Source organism: Sus scrofa, chromosome 1, assembly GCF_000003025.6.
Source record: "Sus scrofa isolate TJ Tabasco breed Duroc chromosome 1, Sscrofa11.1, whole genome shotgun sequence".
Classification (NCBI taxonomy): domain Eukaryota; kingdom Metazoa; phylum Chordata; class Mammalia; order Artiodactyla; family Suidae; genus Sus; species Sus scrofa.
Window position 1 is genome coordinate 120,393,169 of NC_010443.5, and position 19,047 is coordinate 120,412,215.

At 41.4% G+C, this 19,047-nt stretch overlaps 1 protein-coding gene across 1 annotated transcript in view; it reads right to left on the minus strand.

The window, feature by feature from the left end:
• The window catches only part of GLDN (gliomedin), a 76,643-nt gene extending 70,752 nt beyond the window's left edge, over positions 1–5,891 (minus strand). The window contains exon 1 of the mRNA XM_001926781.4: positions 5,381–5,891. Coding sequence (XP_001926816.1) covers positions 5,381–5,743 — 363 coding nt within the window. The 5' untranslated portion in view covers positions 5,744–5,891. The remainder of the gene's footprint in view (positions 1–5,380) is intronic.

Sequence of the window (19,047 nt, forward strand, 5' to 3'; positions counted from 1 at the left end):
AGAAAAAAGCTCTGTTTGCTACAACACATGACTGCTTAACACAGCTGGAGTTTTCTCCTTGAGAACGACCCTCAGAATTGGAGCACATATTTTGAAAAGCTGCAGTGATAAGAAATCTCCAACCAGGGAAGGTGGAGTTGATGTTTAGAAATAGCCAAAAGCAAAACAAAATGAAACACAAACCAAACCAAATGCAAAAAACCATCTCCACTCAACCAACAATAATGGTAACAATGGCAGAGATACTATTAGCCTTTCAGAATCAGGCTGGGGAATCAGTGGTGGGGGCAGGATTGTGGTGGAACTAAATAAAGCCATTTTTGTTCAAAACCACACATGATTGTGAGATGAGCCTGCTGCAAACCAAGCCTGCAAGTCTTAACATGGCCCTTAACAATGTGAGTGTTGTTTGGTTAGCACACTGTCAGCCAATTAAAAAACATTTTTTAGGAATTTTTGTCAATACTTAAAAGCCAAGAGATTCCACATAAAAAGCCAGATTTGTTACTTCTCTTGACAAAATCAAAAGATCAGGCACATTGGGCTCTCGTTCTTGTACGGCAACTATCAGCAAAAGCCTCCCCTTTAAAGAGAGAACATTAACCTTGGGTTGGCACAGTCTCGACTGTGCCCTATGGCCCCCTAGCCCAGTGGCAGCTGCCAGGTAATCTTATGCTTAGCGGCTTTTCACTCATTATAATAGTAACACAATCACATAGTTTAAAGGCAAATAATGCACACAGCTATGCAGTGAAAGGCTCATTCCCACCTTATCCCCATCCTTTCTAGGTAAGCACTTTTGTTAATTTCATTTATTTTTTCCCCTTCTTTCTTACACAAGGTAATATAATATATATATAAATATATGTATGTATATAAATACAATATATAAATAAATATATAAATATATAAACATAATATATAAATGTGTAAATGTATATAAATGTATAAATGTATATATACAAATACTATATATTTATATATAAACACAATATATATGTGCATATATAAAAATATATGTATATAAATAAATGTATATATGAAAAAAAATATATTTATCTGCCTTATCTTGCCACTTATATCCTGGGGATTGTTCCAATAGCAGAACATAGGGAATTTACTCACTCTTGTTTTACAGCTACCTAGTGTCCCAATGGGTGTGTAGATCAGTTTATTTAACTAGTCCTGTATTGATGGACATAGGCTAATAGTCTTTTGCTTTTAGAAATATTCTGCAATGAATAACTATGAGCATATGTCATTTCGAAGGTGACAAAATCTGCTGTGCAGGATAAATTCCCACAAGCGAGATTCCTGGGTCAGAGGGTAAATATATTTGTAATTTTTTTAGGTATTGACAAATTGCCTTCCATTTTGCACTCCAAACAGCAATGTGAGGGCATATCTATTTCTCTTCAGCTTCCCCCACAGAATGTATTGTCAAACTGTTGGAGTTTTGTCATTCTGACAGGTGTTATATTTCAGAGCAGTTGTGATTTGCATTTTTAAATCAAGATTTCTTTTCCTACATGTTTAAGGGAAATTTGTGTTTCTTTTCCTGAAAACTATCTGTTCCACAGTCCTATGGGATTCCTATTTCTGTTGCAGATTTCCCTATTAAGTTCTTGTTTTCTTGTTAAATCAACTTCTAGAACTGCCATATATATTCAGAAAATTAGTCCTTTATGTATGATATGAGCTGCAAGTATTTCTTTCCAGTTTGTCATTTATCTTTTGCCTTTATTTATGGTGCGTTTGTTTTTGTTGTTGCTTGCCATGCCATTTTGTTATTGCTGTGTGTGTGAATGTGGTTAAATTTATTTATTTATTGTATGCTTCTGGCTTTTGAGTCAGTTTGGAAGAAAAGTATTCCTTATTCCAAGATTAAAAATAAATTTATATTTTCTTCTAGCAATTTTAGAGTTTCATTTTTTTTAATGTAAATCCTTGATCCATTTAGAGCTTGGTAAGGCACACATTATGAGAAGTAAAATATTTTTCCTACTGGGTGCTTGACCCAAGATTTTAGGGAGGATGATAAAAACTATCAGAACATCAATAAGGGTGAGACGACGAAGGGGATGTGAGAGAGCAGCTAAAGTGAGGAGGAGTGAGAAGAGGGATGGGGAGGGAGTGGAGACTAAACAAAAGCAGCATCTCCTGCAGGAGCTCTTGGCAGATGGGTTCCTGTTACTGATCTAGCTCAGTTGTACCCAGGGCCCCTTCTATTACTTTTATCCAAAGCACCTACTTACTTTAAAGATTTAATGTGTTTGGCTGTACTAAGCTAATTGTACTTAAGTACCAATTAGGTATTTTTTGAGGGTTTTTTGTTTTTGTTTTTGTTTTTGTTTTTTGTCTTTTTAGGACTGCACCTGCCACATGTGGAGGTTCCCAGGCTAGGGGTCTAATTGGAGCCATGGCTGCCAGCCTACGCCAAAGCCACCGTAAAGTCAGATCCGAGCCGTCTCCGACCTACACCACAGCTCACAGCAACGCCAGATCCTTAACCTGCTGAGCAGGCCAGGGATTGAACCCACAACCTCATGGTTCCTAGTCAGATTGATTTCCGCTGTGCCATGAGGGGAACTCCATGTACTTAAGTACTAATCAGTTATGCTCCCCTTTTAACAAAGTCTTAAATTTCTGGTCAGAATGTGCTAACCAGAATTACCATGCTGAGTTGATGTACTTTCAGCTAAAAGAACAGAACTTTGAAGTATCAATTGGCTTGAGGAGGCTCATCTTGGATAAATGAGCCATTTTGGAAGACTTTTTGAAATGCTGAAAGTTAGTCTGCATACAATTTACTTTGTCCTAGATCTCTAAGGACATGAGACCTCCGTGGGGGGACCTCTGATTTCATCCTCATACCTACTGGTGCTGTATAAAAAGGCAGGGGAAGGCATAGACTTCAACCTTAAGAAGTGGGCACAATGGTCTCCTCGCTGTATACTAAATAGTTCTCTTAGCAACTTTTCTAGTCAAGGTGCCCCCAAGAAAGTTCTTTTTAAAAATTGTTTCCTCATGTGAATAATTTTTTTATTCTGAGAAAAATAGAGAGAAAGATGAAAAAAATCTGCAAAGGTGAGTGGTAAGAACGCTGCTAAAATTGAGTAAAAGTATTTTCCCCAAATAAGCTGGTCCCTCTGCCTCAATCAGAGACCTCATGGGGGACTTGGTGAGAGTGAGATGCTTAACACAGCTGACTGTGGTCAAGAAGGCATGCCAAGGTCCTTCCTGTTGATGAGTGGGCACCTACTCCCAGGGTGAACCCCTAACAATTAATTCAGAATCTCTAGAGGTGGGCACTAGGCTTCAGCCACGCTTACACTCCCCAGATGATTTGAATGTGCAACTACTGCTCCAGAATGGGCATGGTTCTAGACTAGCAGCAAAGATGTCAGTAGGAGCTGGTTACAAATACAGAATCTCAGGCTCCAGCTTAGACCTTCTGAATCAGAATCTGCATTTTTAACAAGATCCCCAAGATATTCATGTGCACATTAAAGATAGAGAAGCAGTGGTCTAGAGGAGTATTTCTTAAAGTGTGGCACCTGGACCACCTACATCAAACTCACCAAGGGGTTGGGAGGGTGGGGGAATGGGGCTCAGAAAGCTTCTTAAGGAAGCCAGTTCTAGAGATTATGATTCTATAGATCTGAGGGTGAGGCCCTGGGATCTGTATTTTTAATGTCTTCCCACTTGATTCCCAAGCCTACTGTTTGAGAACTACTCCCAGGAGGAACATGAGGGTTCCTCTCTCCTGGTCTGCATGGAAAGTCCTTCAGTGGCTCCAAGAGGTCAAAGCACATATACTGCAAGTTCGGGATGAGTTGGGGATAATCTATAAGAACTTCTCAGTCTGATGAATGTCATGTTTCTGCTCTCTGACCTGCAATAGAGCAGGTGTGGTAGTTAAATCTAGCTTTCATATTGACACAGAAATGAGTCTGTGTTTTCTTGGGTTAGTGACAGAAGAGACTGCAATTTGAATATATGAGCCTCTACCTTAAAAGCAGATTTAAAAGTATAAAATGTTGATGTTCAGATGCATCTTTCTCAGATGGTTTCAAAAATCCCTCAAAATGCATGGTGGAGAGACAAGAGAAAGAGTTCTCCTAAGGAGAGTTCTTCATTTTACAGAGATCTTTTGTGAATTTTTTTGCTTGGGCTCAGATTTTTAAATGAGTAACATGGATAAAAAAATGAATCCAGGAATTGAAAAATGTGACCTTTCTCAAAAGATGTGTTTAAAGTGTGTATTATTTCCATGTAGTTTTAAAAGCACTTCAGCTCATGTAAGATATTTAAAAGCTTCTGATAACAGGTTTAAGTGGATTTGTCTTCAAATACCTAGGAAGTATGGCTCACACCTGACATAAGGTGACAGAACTGAAATCTTTGTAATTTTAAAGTGACGTAAGACCACAGCAGTTGTAATGGCTAATGAAATGGAATGGGAAACTGCAATGTGATCTAAATGTAATTGTTAGCTAATTACTGAGTTAAGATCAGCAAAAGCGAAGAAAGTTAAAATTAGAAAAAAAGATTTTTGAGGTTTTACTTTAAAGACTTCAGAGCAGTGTTTCCTAAAACTTTTGGGGGGAGTGCAATGAAAATCCATTGACTCGCCCTAGATGTATGCACCTGTGAGGGTACACACTGACATTGTCTGAAGTTCCATAGACTACTTGGAGCTTATATAACGAAACTTACTTAGCTCTTACATTGCATTTTAAGAAAATTGCTCTGGGTTGATTTCTCCCACTTGTAACCACTTTACACCCAAGAATTAAGTTTCTCAGCAAAAAGATCCTAGGGGGTAGGTAAAATCGAGGCTGATTGTTTTCACTCAACGGAGACCATTAGGTCAGCAGTCTCCTGGGGATGAGCCAAAACCAGGTGAAAAGGCAGACCACTAGATTATGCCAGGGAAAGAATCCCTTTATTGAAGAAGCCTGCGCTCTTTCAGAAATGGCACCTCCATGCTCTCAGGGGACCCCTATGAATTGCACAGGCAGAGTCTGGGGGCCAGCTGTGGCTCCTATCACACCAGGAGATAAAAACTTACATCCAAGGTTAGGAAGTAGACTCTTAAAAACACTGCATACTATCCTCATTTATCTGCAGCCTAAACGACGTCAGAGGTGGAAGACTTATGCCTTCACCCCCTCACCCATTTAATAGATGAGGAAATTGACCCCAGAAGGCTAAGGTGCTTGCCAAGGTGACCTCCCCAGCATGCTCACACCCAGGGCTTCTACCCATGGCACCCTGCCATCTGGCCAGGGGAGGAGAGGGCCTCTGGGACTCTCTTCCCAAACTGTACACTGCCCGCCCCGGTGGGGGGCGCCACCAGGAGCGGAGCCTCGCCTACCGGCACCATGGAGTAGGTCATCATCATCAGCATGTCATGGCTCTCTGTGCGGATGTGCTGGGCGGGCTCCCCTCCGTGACTGCGCTTGTTGCGCGCAGCAATCGCAGGGTCTGGGGGAGGCGCGGGAGCCTGGCGTGGCGCGTGACTCAACTCCGTTAGGAAAGCGCGCAGGGCGCTGTCCTCACGCAGCTCCCGGCCTCGCTGCACCTCTAGAGCCCGCAGCGCCGCGCTCAACTCGCGCCACTGGCACAGCGCAAACACCGTGCCCGCAGCATTGAGCGCAGAGAGCAGCGCCACGGCGGCCAGGGCGCCGCGCAGACCCCATTCCGCGCCTCGGCGACCTTGCTCCGCGCCTCCAGCCATGCTCTGCGCGCCAGGCAATGCTGGATCGCTTCCCGCCAGGGCAGCCTTTATATGCCGCGGGCAAGCCGTGGGTTGCTGGCAGCGCCGTGAGTCATGCCGTCCTTTGGCCAGGCTGGCAGGGCGGGTTGGGGACAGTAGTGGTGGCGCCTGAGCAGCCCAGAGGGACAGGCGGAGGAGGGGCCGGCAGAGCTCACGCTCCCGGTGCCTAGCTAGGCAAACCAGCAAACCCGCTTCTCCTTCCTTTTCCCGGCTGCCCTGCCCGTGGGCACTGCCGTGGCCCAGACGGGCAGAATGAGGGTCAGACTGAGGGGGAGAGCAGGAATTCTTATGGCCTGAGAAATCGCTGGATTCCACCCACTCCTCCCCCTACCCCCACTGCCCTCTCTGGAGAAAAAGATAGCATGCCCAGATGCCAAGGCATGTGCCCACTGTCTCTGGGAGGTTTGCTGCTGGGCTGGGTCCAGGCTGCCTATAATTCCTCTCTAGGGTCACAAGGTTTCATGTGGTCACTGAAGACCCCACTCAATCTTTCCCAGGAAGGGGATAGCTAGAGACAGGAAACAGCTGGCAACGGAGAGTTAAAAAAGCCATACATCAGAACCAGAAAAGCCCGGTCCTGCATGGCAAACAGGAGTCATTTGTGAAGGGAGATTTTCAGGATGTGACAGGCCAAGAACTCTCTGATGAGATCCATATCTGGGAGGCAGCAGGGGGATGAGAGTAAAACGCCAGAGTGGAAATCAGGGACCTGGTTCTTACCCCATCCTGCTGCTACCCAGCCGGGGGCTTGGAACATGTCCCAAGACCTTTCTGGACCAATTCTGAGGTGCTTTCTGGGTGAAGGTTTGGGACTCTGGCCAGGACCCTTCTGGACCTTACTTAGGCTGTCTTACTTGAGGGGGCAGTTCCCTCATGCCTCCTGTCCCTCCATTTCTTGTTCGCTCACATGCTTGCTGTGCCTCAAGGACCACTGTCCTCCCTGCTGCCCACCCCCACCCAACACACACATTGCAGAGTCACTTCTCAGTCTCTTCAGAGGATCTCTTCACTCTGTCTTTCTCAGTTTTCTCTGGAATGGGTCTCCCTCCCTGGGGGCAACTAGAAACCAAGATTGCTGTTTCCACAGCCCATTATTTCAGAGACGGTGGCTCCCTGCCACTGAGCCAGCTGGAGCTGTCAAGGTTCTGTGTCAGGGTCTGGATCCCTGAATTTTAATCAGAACATTGACCAACTTGCATATTCTTAAAAGAGCATCCATGATGAGGAATCAGGAAAACATGAAGGCCCAAAGTGGTTCATGAAGGACCTCAACTATGGGAATATGATGTCTAGAAGTGGATGGAGGTGATACAACTTCATTCAGTTCATTCCAAATATGACCTATTTGAAGAATTGCCATGTACACACATTTCTTTCCATCTTGGATTAGGATGATAATTGTTAAGCTTAAGACCAATGGGGGGAATCCACAGAAAAACAGAGTTGGAAGTCAGCCCCAGTACGATCTTCATTTAACTCAGAAAAAACTTACTGAGCATTTTGTGTGTACAGTAATGTTGGAGGTACAGAAATGAATAAGACAAGCAACTTGCAGTGTGAGCAGCTGGAGTCCCATGGAGCCAGCCTCCTGAGCTCCTCTTTAACCTAACATTCATTACAGTTACTATTGCCTGACCATCTGTTACCAGTGCCCACCATAACAACAGAGTATACAGCTCCTGAGGTTAGAGGCCACATCTTGTTTAATCCTGTCTCTTGTAACACCTAGCATAGTTCCTGGCTTAAAATGGCCATTCAGTAATTATGTTTTCAATGAACAAATGAATGAACAAAAGTCTGTGTGGTGAGGGCATGGCTATGTGAAATGGGGTGTGTAGTGATGGCAGGGCTTAAGAATGAAACTCTGCTTATGCCGCAGAACAGGCCCCACCTTCCTTCTAAGGCTATCTGCCTGATGCTCAGGAGAGCGAGTGTAGTCTGACACACACATCCCTACCCCTTCTGGTTCAGAGCCCACAGCCAGTAGAACAAATGAAGTTCCAGTTCCTCGTGGAACCAGCCAGGTTTTATCTGGCAACCTTAGGCCAAGATGCTGCCCCTCTTGGGATACAGGGCCAAAAGTCATGGACAGTGGGATGGATGGGGTGCCTGAGATAATTGCACTGAGGCCAAAAGATGGGCAGGGAAGGGGCAAAGGGAAAGCCAGCTCATCCTCAGCTTGTCCCTCTGGGCTGCTCGGAGGCCACCACCACTGTCTCCAATCTGCCCTGCCAGCCTGGCTAAAGGACGGCGTGAGGCACGGTGCTGCCAGCAGCCCACGGCTTGCCTGTGGCATATAAAGGCTGCCCTGGCAGAAAGCGGTCCAGCATTGCCTGGTGCACAGAGCATGGCTGGAGGAGCAAGGCCATCCAGGCGCAGAATGGGGTCTGCACGGTGCCCTGGCCACCGTGGCGCTGCTCTTGGCGCCAGCGCCCTGCATGCTTTCCTAACGAAATTGAGTCAGATACCCATATACGGTGCCTTGTGCTGTTGGCCACCCTCTTACTTTAGATCTTGTTTTTGTTTTGTTTTTTTGTCTTTTGTCTTTTTAGGGTTGCACCTGAGGCATATGAAGGTTCCCAGGCTACCGGTCAAATGGAGCTGTAGCCACTGGCCTACACCACAGCCACAGCAACATCAGATACGAGCCGTGTCTGCAACCTACACCACAGCTCATGGCAATGCTAGATCCTTAACCTACTGAGGGAGGCCAGGGATTGAACCCGTGTCCTCATGGATGCTGGTCGGATTTGTTAACCACTGAGCCACAATGGGAACTCTTAGATCTTGTTTCCTTAGCTCAGTTGTAGTATGTCTAAGGAAAGGGGTCCTCTTCACTGTGTCCATCACAGCAGGGGCTTGTGCCACATAGGAATATTTGATGCAATGATTGCCAGTGCCTTTTCAGGAACAGAACTTGGAGTGGGGGGTAAACTTGGCCTCTTGTCTGAATACAGTGGCTCTGAGATTGGTTACATGGGGCCCTTCAATCTCCGGCTTCCTAAACCTCCCGGACTTTTTGAGAGGTAGATACATCTATGTAGGCTGCACTGCCTAGTATTCTTTGGATGAGCTGGCAATTCTACTTATTAACAAATAAATTTAGCTATTAATCTGATCTGCTTTGTTGACATAGGGGGTTGAAGATTCAGTGAGAACATGGGGAGATATCTGAGTTTCCTTTTCTGGAGACCAAAGAAGCCAAGAACTTCATGTGCTACCTTTACAATGAGAAGTAGTTTTTCCATTAAAAGGTGAATGCTTCATTTCCAAAGGCTAAATAGAATGGTCCTTACAAAATGAATCTAGCTGGTTAACTTTAGGGACCTGGAGAATAAATCCAATTTAAGAATATAGTCCAACTTTAATTCCATGGCATTTTCTCCTGATTGTGAAGTGAATAATTTTCATTTACTCTGACACCTGGCACTAGGGTATTTTGGTTCAAAGTTTGGCCATGAATTCTGATGGTGCTCCACTGCCTCCCCAGCCCTACCCTTCCTCTTTGCCACTGGTTAGGGAGGAAGTCTTGCTAACAGTTGCCAGCATGTACATCTATCTTCCACCCAGTTACCTATGGCTTTAACCCCCCATTTCTACATTTTAACCCCAAGATACTTCAAGCGACCCAACCAAAGTTAGAAATTCTCTCATTTTCCTTGTTCGTTCATTCATTCGTTCAACCATTCATTTATCCACTTATTCAACAAATTGGGTGTTTACTATCTGCCAAGACCAATGCTGGGAGTTAGGAAAGATGGAGAGCAAACCCAGACACCATTCCTTCTTCCTGAAGTCTACAGTCTAAGTGGGGAGAGAGAAATTAGCCAAGGAATCACAGATGTAAGGGTATAATTCTAAATGAGACAAGGAGATAGATGCCCTGAAAAAAAGGAGTGTGATTCTGTGTGACTGCTTCACTGAGGAATCTGTCCTGGGTGTGGAATGTGGAGTCAGGGGAGGCTTCCCAGACGAACTGGTGGTGCTTGAGTTGGAATCTAAAGATGAGTCATTGTTAACTAGGTGACAGTGGGGCTGAGAGTGTTGTAGGCAGAGGGGTCGGCATGTGTGAGGCCCCATGGAAGGAGGTACCATGGCCGATATGAGGAGTCATAAGAAGGCCAACGTGGCTGCAGCATGGAGAGCACTGGAAACAAGGAGGAAAGGGAGTGAAATGAGGCTGGAGACTGAGTTAGGGGCCAGACTCTGAGGGTGGGACCTGGTAGGGCTGGGGTGTTTATTGCAAGAGGAATTGGGGAGCCCTCGTGGAGTGAGGGTTTAAAAGTGTGTGTGCTTGTATGTGTGTGTGTCTGGGTTGGGTTAGTGGATGACAGATGACAGAGATTCATTTCCAAAGGTTACCTTTCACTGTAGGGTTTGCAGTGGCTCCTGCTGCTAAAGAAACTACATGATCTCTGAACCCCATCAGGCTGAATCTCAGCCTTTAAACCCACTTTTCCAAATGAAATAAGAAAATATTGGAGTTCCCGTGGTGGCGCAGTGGTTAACGAATCCGACTAGGAAACATGAGGTTGCGGGTTCGATCCCTGCCCTTGCTCAGTGGGTTAAAGATCCGGCGTTGCCGTGAGCTGTGGTGTAGGTCGCAGACGCGGCTCGGATCCCGAGTTGCTGTGGCTATGGTGTAGGCCAGTGGCTACAGCTCCGATAAGACCCCTAGCCTGGGAACCTCCATATGCCGTGAGAGCGGCCCAAGAAATGGCAAAAAGACAAAAAAAAAAAAAAAAAAAAAAAAAAAAAAAAAAAAAAAAAAAAAAAAATAGAAAATATTGAGTTCTAGAAAATACCACTTTTTCTTTCACTGCACATTCAAAGGTAGTTGAAAAATAGAACCATGACAAACATTTAGATGATTTGGCTAATCTTGACACTAGCTGAGGGTTTTGTGTAATACCCAACAGGTATTTTCTGAGAAGTCAGCCTTTGGTGCTTCAGGCTGAGACCACCAAATCAGGTTATCCTTAAGGTTGGGAAAAAGGTTAGATGATATTACTTCCCTAATGAGATTTTGGTCTAAGTTGAGCAAGTCATAGATTTCCACCTATCATAGTTATGTTTTCTTAGACCTCTGAGAAGCCCAATCACTGTTAGGTTTGGAGCTGTCCAAGGTTACACAGAAGTGCTATTTCAAATTTTCCCTATATCTCTTCTGTGATTCCTTTGCTTCCTTTGTGTGTCTGCAGTAAACATTACCCCTCCCCAACCCGCCACTGGCTCCTGACCATCCTATCCTGCCCTTTTAGCACATAGTGGTCAATTGTCACAGATTGGGTTCCTTCCAGCAGATGCTGAGATGCAGCTTAGGTCCAAGATATTTATTAGGGATCAACACCTATGAAGGAAAGAGTGAGGAATCAGGATTGGAAAGAAGTCCAACTCAGCACAGTCCTACCAAACCTCGGCCAGCCCTCTGGGACACTCTAGACTGAGTATTGCCCATCAGGCTCCTGTTCAAGCCAGAATGACCGGGCATTCACCCTAGTCTCTCTGTGTCATGGGGAAGATGTGAGCTGCCCTGAGGTAGGTGTGGCCTTGGGCCAGGCAGCTCTTGAAGCGAGGCACACCTTGACCTCACTCCCTGAAGCAAGTCCTTCCTTGATGGGGCATATAGAACAAGTCTCCTTGTCTGCCACATCAACTGCCTGAGTAGTGACACAGATAGATCTGCAAATTCCAACATTAGGAGACTCTAAATTGTAACCCTGGTGGACTGTAGAGGGAAGTCTGTCTTTCTCACCCAGAGTTATGGCCTTTCAGTAAATAAGTAAGTGTTTTCAGGAGTTCCCTTGTGGTACAGCATGTTAAAGATCTGGTATTGTCACTGCAGTGGCTCAGGTCACTGCTGTGGTATAGGTTCAGTATCTGGTCTGGGAACTTCCATATGCTATGGGCACAGCTGAAAAAAAACAGCTGTTTTCAGAAGCTGAAGGAAAATATGTAGAGAAGTTCTGTGAGTGGCTTTGAAATGGCTAAATCCATGGACGTAAATTGATACTGATCCTCACTTAAGAAACTTGAACTGCTATTCTTGCAAGGACAAAACAAAGCTTTACATATGTAGAGAACTTCAATTTTCAAAGTACTTTCTCATGTCATTTGAGACCTATAATAGGCCTGTAAAGTGAGCAGGATTAAGTCTTACAATCGCTGCACAGATGGAAACATAAGGCTCTGGTCAGGTATGTAAGTGACTTGCCTAAGATCATCCTGTTGAAACCTCACCAAAATTTATCCATACCCTCTTCACTGAAAATGGGGAACTTCTTGGCCTAAATCTTGGCCAGTCAGGAACTTCCAAGATGATGGAAAGGAAGTAGAAAAATAGGGTGGGAAAGGATTCAATCTGATGAAATCGAAAAGGGCTTAGAGCAGAACTTGACTCCAAGACTTAAAAACAAAGGTGGGGCAAGCACTGAATGCGGAAGTGTGTGAGCTTTACAACGGAGAGGAAGCAAGTCCCCAGTCCAGTATTTATGGAGGGTTCACAGAGAGCAGATTTCCTGGAGACTACGCAGTGGAACTGTTCTCTGCATTTCAGAGATGAAGAGGGAACCTGAAAAAAAAGCTGAACTAGGGGCCTGAGAGCCTAAGACCTTTCCTTCCCGGGGTCAGAAGCCAGAATGGCAGGCCTCATCTCTCCAGAGGCTAAGTGGGAGGGACCAAAAGAGATTCCTGCCAATATCAAGACTGGAGAAGATGTCACTCCATCTTCAGAGTGAAGGGACTGTAGCCAGGCATTGCAGGACTGCTCCCAGCCAGGGGAAGTGCAGGTCAGACTACAGACTGACTGAGATGACTCCCTCTTCTTTTGTTAAGAGGTGTACACAGCTATGAGGTTGGGCTATATCTCTCCTATCCCTTTCTCTCTCTTTTTCTCAGTCTTACAAAACAATTAGGAATGAATTATTCTTGGGTGTCATTTTACCTTCTCTCTTTCTTTTTTTTTTTTGTCTTTTTAGGGCCACAACCACAGGGCATATGGAGGATATGGAGGTTCCTGGGCTAGGGGTCTAATTGGAGCTAGAGCTGCCGGCCTACACCACAGCCACAGCAATGCCAGATCTGAGCTGCATCTGTGACCTACACCACAGCTCATGGTAACGCCAGATCCTTAACCCACTGAGCGAGGCCAGGGATTGAACCCACAGCCTCATGGTTCCTAGTTGGATTCGCTTCCATTGCGCCATGACGGGAACTCCTTACCTTCTTTCTTTTAAAAGCATTTTACTTTATTGTGGTAAAAACACTTAACCTGAGATCTACTAGCTTTACAAAATTTTAGGCATATGATACAGTATTGTTGACTATAGGTACAATGTTGTACAGCAGATCTCCAGAATGTATTCATCTTATTTAACTAAATCATTGTGTCCTTTTCTTATTTTTTCTTTTTCTTTGTTTTTTGGGGCCTCACCCATGGTATATGGAAGTTCCCAGCCTAGGGGTCAGATTGGAGCTGCAGTTGCCGGTCTACACCACAGCTCATGGCAACACCAGATGCTTAACCCACTGAGTGATGGAACCTGCGTCCTCATGGATACTAATCTGGTTCATTACCACGAGCCACAATGGGAACTCCAATCACTATATCCTTTGATTAGTAATTTTCCATTTCCTCTTCCACCCAGTCCCTGGTAACCACCATTTTACTTTTTGATTTTATGAATTTGACTATTTTAGATACCTCACATAAATGAAATCATACACTTATGATGTTGTCTCAAAGCTCATTCATGTTGTCTCATATTTCAAAATTTCTTTCTTTTTTTATAGGCTGTATTTTGTTCCTTGTATGTATATACCACATTTTCTTTGTCCATATTTTGATGGGCGTTTTGGTTGTTTTCACATCTTGATTATTGTGAATAGAGCTATAATGAACATGGAAGTGCAGAAATCTCCTCGGGTTCTCTTTCTGGCCCATTGTCTGTATGTCTGTCTTTATGCCAATACCATGCTGTTTCGATTACTATAGTTTTGTAATGTATGTTGAAATCAGAAGTGTGATGCCTTCAGCTTTTTTCTTCTTTCTAAAGGCTAATTTGGCTATTCATGGTCTTTTGTTTGTCTGTATCAATTTCAGAATTGTTTATTCTATTTCTGTAAAAATTACCATTGGTATTTTGATAGGGACTGCGTTTAATCTCTAGTGAGTAGTGTTAATATTTTAACAATATTTAGTTTTCTGATCCATGACCACAGACTCTCTTTCCATTTGAGTATATTTCCTTTGATTTCTTTTGTCAGTTTTGTAGTTTTCAGCATGTAATTCTTTTACTCCCTTAGTTAAATTTATTCACAAGTATTTTATTATTTTGGGTGCTATTGTAAAGGAGTTGTTTTCACAATTCCTTTTTCAGATTGTTGTTGGTTTATAGAAACACAACTGATTTTGTATCTTGCAATTTTACTGAATTTATTAGTTCTAACAGTTTTTTTTATGGAGTCTTTGGTTTTTTCTATTTATAAAATCATGTTTCTGCAAACAAGGACAACTTTACTTTCCATTTTGTATGCCTTTTGTTTCTTTTTATTTCTTATTTGCTCTGGATAGGACTTCCAGTAGACGTTGAATAAAAGTGGTAGAAGTAGGCATCCTTGTCTTGTTCCTGATCTTAGAGGAAAAGCTTCAGGTCTTCACTATTGAATATGATGTTAGTTGTTTTGCTTTAATTACATTGCTTTAATTATACTGAGGGACTTTTATGCTATTCTTAGTGTGTCGAGAGGTTTTTTCATGAAAGACTATTGACTCTGTCAAACATTTTTTTGTATCTGTTGTGACAATCATGTGATTTTTAACCCTTTCTTTTGTTGACCACATTAACTAATCACATTAATTTCTATATGTTGAAAAATCTTTGCAACCCAGAGATAAATTCCACACAGTTATGGTATATGATTCTTTTAATGTGCTGTTGGATTCAATTTGCTGGTATTTTGTCAAGGATTTTTGTATCTATATTTACCAGGGATATTGGCTTTCAGTGTTTTTTTGTGGGGATATGTATTTGTCTTTGCCTTTGGTATCAGGGTCATACTGGCCTCATAAAATGAGTGTGGAAGTGCTCCTTCCTTTTCAATCTTTTGGAAGACTCTGAGAAGGATCAGCATTAATACTACTTTAAATGTTTGGTAGAATTCACCAGTGAAGCCATCTGGTCCTAGGTTTTTCTTTGTTGGGAAGTTTTTTGATTATTGATTCAATTTCTATATGTTACAGGTCTGTTCCTATTCTCTATATCTTCATGTTTCAGTCTTGGTAGATTATATGTTTCTAGAAACTTAATTTCTTCTAGGTTATCCAATTTGTTGATGTATAATTGTTCACAGCAGTCTCTGATCCTTTTATTTCTGTGGCATGAGTGGTAATGTCTTCTCTTTCATTACTGATTTTATTTATTTGAGTCTTCTTTTTTTCTTAGTCTAGCTTAGGGTTTATCAGTTTTCATCTTTTCAAAGAACCAACTTAGTTTCATTTTTTTCTAATGATTTTCTATACTCTATTTATTTCTGCTCTAATCTTTGTTAGCTCCATCCTTTTGCTAACTTTGGCCTTGTTCTTTTTTTTCTTGAGTATAAAGTTAGGTTATTTATTTGAGAGATCTTTCTTCATTTTTGGTGTTGGCATTTATCTAAGTAAACTTCCTTCTTAATATTGCTTTTGCTACAGTCCATATATTTTGGTATGTTGTATTTTGTTTTTGTTTGTCTTGAGGTATTTTTCTAATTTTGTTTCGTATCTTTTTTTGAACTAGCTTTGGTTCAAGAGTGTGTTTAATTTCCACACGTTTGTGAATCTTCCAATATTCCTTCTGGTATTGATTTCTAGTTTCATTCCATTGTGGTCAGAAAAGATAATACTTTTAAATTTGTTAAGATTTGTTTTGTGACCTAATGTGTCATCTATCCTGGAGAAAGTTCCATGTGTACTTGAGAAGAATGTGCCGTTCTTCTGATATGGGGCAGAATGTTCTGTGTATATCTATTAGGTTCCTTTGGTCTATAGCATTGTTCAAATCTCATGTTTCCTTCTAAAAATTTTTTTTATTATAGTTTATTTTCAATGGTGTGTCAATTTCTACTCTACAGCAAAGTGACCCAGTTTTACATATATCTATCTATATATACATTCTTTTTTTCATATTTTATTTCCATTATGTTCCATCACAAGTAATTGGATATAGTTCCCTGTACTATACAGCAGGACCTCATTGCTTATCCACTCCAAAATGCAATAGTTTGCATCTACTAAGCCCAAAATCCCAGTCCATCCCACTCATCCCCTTCCCCTTTGGCAACCACAAATCTATTCTCTATGTCCATGAGTTTGTTTCTGTTCTATATTTAGGTTCATTTGTGCCATATTTTAGATTCCATGTATAAGTGATATTATATGATATTTGTCATTTATCTTTCTCTTTCTGACTTACTTCACCTAGTGTGAGAATATCTAGTTCTATCCATGTTGCTATGAATGGCATGTTTTCTTATCAATCTTCTGTCTGAATTTTCTATACATTCTTGAAATTGTGCTATTGAAATATTCTATTTTTCTATTGCTGTTTAGTCTTCCCTTCATTTCTGTTGATGTTCACTTATTTGTTGAAGTGCTCTGATTTGGGGTGCATATATATGTATCTATATATTGTTATATCTTCCAGGTAGATTGACCCTTTTGTTTTTATATAATATCTTTCTTTGTCTCTTGCAAAAGTTTTTGCCTTAAAGGTTTTTTTTTTTTTTTTCCTGATAAAATCGTAGCCATCTCTGCTCTCCTTTGGTTACCATTTGCATGGAATATCTTTTACAATCTCTTCATTTTCAGCTTATGAGTGTCCTTAAATCAAACTGAGTTTCCTGAATATAGCATATAGTTTTGTCTTGTTTTGTTATCCATCTAGCCACTCCATGTCTTTTGATTGAGGAGTTTGATCTATATACATTTAAGGTAATTATTTATAGAAAAGGGTTTACTATGGACATATTGTTAAATGTTTTCTGTTAGTCTTGTAAATCTTTCTTGTCTGTCTTTCTGCTTGCTGTCTTACTTTGTATTTTGTTGATTTTCCATATTGATATGACGATTTCTTTTTCTTTTTTTGTGTCTATAGTTAACCATGAGGCTTACGTAAAATATCTCATAGTTATAACAGCCTATTTTAAGCTGATAAATTTAATCACATACAAAGCTCTACACTTTAACTTCTCTGGCCCTCCCCTTATGTTACTAATGTCATAATTTACATCTATTCAGATTTTGTATCTTTTAACATATTTTTAAGTTACAGTTATGTTTAGTACTTTTGTCTTTTCACTTTTATATTAGAATCAAAAATAGTTTATCTACCGTAATTATGGTAATACATAATTCTGCATTTGTTTATTTACCTTTACCAAAAATTTCATACTTTCTATACTGTTGTGTTGCTGCTTGGTGCCCTTGTAGTTCAAACTAAAGCACTCCTTCAGCATTTCTTGTGAGCTTGGTCTAGTGGTGATGAACTCCCTCAGCTTTTGTTTGTCTGGATATTATCTTTCCTTCAGTTCTAAATTTTTTTTTAATGAAAGTATAGTTGGTTTACAATGTTCTTTCAATTTCTGCTGTACAGCAAAGTGACCCAGCCACCCATACACACTCATTTTTTTTTCCATTTTCCATCAGGTTCTTACCCAAGTGATGGGATGCAGTTCCCATCACCCTTCCATTCTAAATGTAACTGTCTGCACCTACCAGCCCAAACTCCCTGTCAGTACCTCTCTATCCCCCCTCCCCCTGGAAAACACAAGTCTGCCCTCCATGTCCATGGTCTCTTTCTGTTTTGTAGATAGATCATTTATACCATATTTCGAACTCCACATATAAGTGATATAACATGTTGTTTGTCTATCTCTTTTTGACTTATTTCACTTAATATAAGAGTCTCTAGTTCCATCCATGTTGCTGCAAATGGCATTATTTTGTCCTTTTTTATGGCTTAACAATATTCCATTGTATATATGTACCATTATCTTCTTAATCCATTCATCTATTGATAGACATTTAGGTTGTTTCCATGTCTTGGCTATTGTGAATAGTGATGCTATGAACATAGGGATGCATGTATCTTTTTGAATTAAAATTTTGTCTGGATATATGCCCAGGAGTGGGATTGCTGGTTCTATATTTAGTTTTCTGAGGTACCTCCATACTGTTTCCATAGTGGTTGTACTAGTTTAATCCCCACTAATGATGTAGGAGGGTACCCTTTTCTCCACATCCTCTCCAGCATTTGTTATTTGTTGACTTGCTAATGGTGTCCATTCTGACCAGTGTGAAGTGGCACCTCATTGTAGTTTTGATTTTCATTTCTCTAATAATTAGTGATGTTGAGCATTTTTTCATGTGCCCATTGGCTATCTGTATTTCCTCTTTGCAGAAATGTCTATTTAGATCATCTACCCATTTTTCAACTTTTTTTTGTTGTTGTTGAGTTGTGTGAGTTGTTTGTTTATTCTGGAGATTAAACCTTGTTAGTTGAATCATTTGAAAATATTTTCTCCCATTTGTGGGTTGTCTTTTCACTTTTTTAATGGTTTCCTTTGCTCTGCTTTGAGTTTAATTAGGTCCCATTGGTTTATTTTTGTCTCTATTGTCATTATTCTAGGAGGTGGATCAAACAAGATGTTGCTGTGATTTATGTCAAAGAGTGTTCTGCCTATGTTTTCCTCTAGGAGTTTTATAGTATCTGGCCTTACATTTAGGTCTTTAATCCATTTTGAGTTTATTTTTGTGTATGCTGTTAGAAACTGTTCTAATTTCATTCTCTTACATGTGGCTGTCCAATTTTTCTAGCACCATTTATCGAAGAGACTATATTTTTTCCATTGTATGTTCTTGTCTCCTTTGTCAGAGATTAGCTGAGCATAGGAGCTTGGGTTTCTTTCTGGGCTTTCTATCCTGTTCCATTGATCTATATTTCTGTTTTTGTGCCAGTACCATACTGTTTTGATGATTGTAGCTTTGTAGCATAGTCTGAAACCAGGGCACCTGATTCCTCCAGTTCTGTTTTTTCTTTTCAATATTGTTTGGCTATACCAGGTCTTTTGTCTTTCCATACAAATTTTAAAATATTTGTTCTAGTTCTGTAAAGAATGTCATTGGCAATTTGATAGGGATTGCATTGAATCTGTAGATTTCCTTAGGTAGTACTGTCATTTTTTAATATATTGATTCTTCCAATCCAAGAGCATGGATATCTTTCATC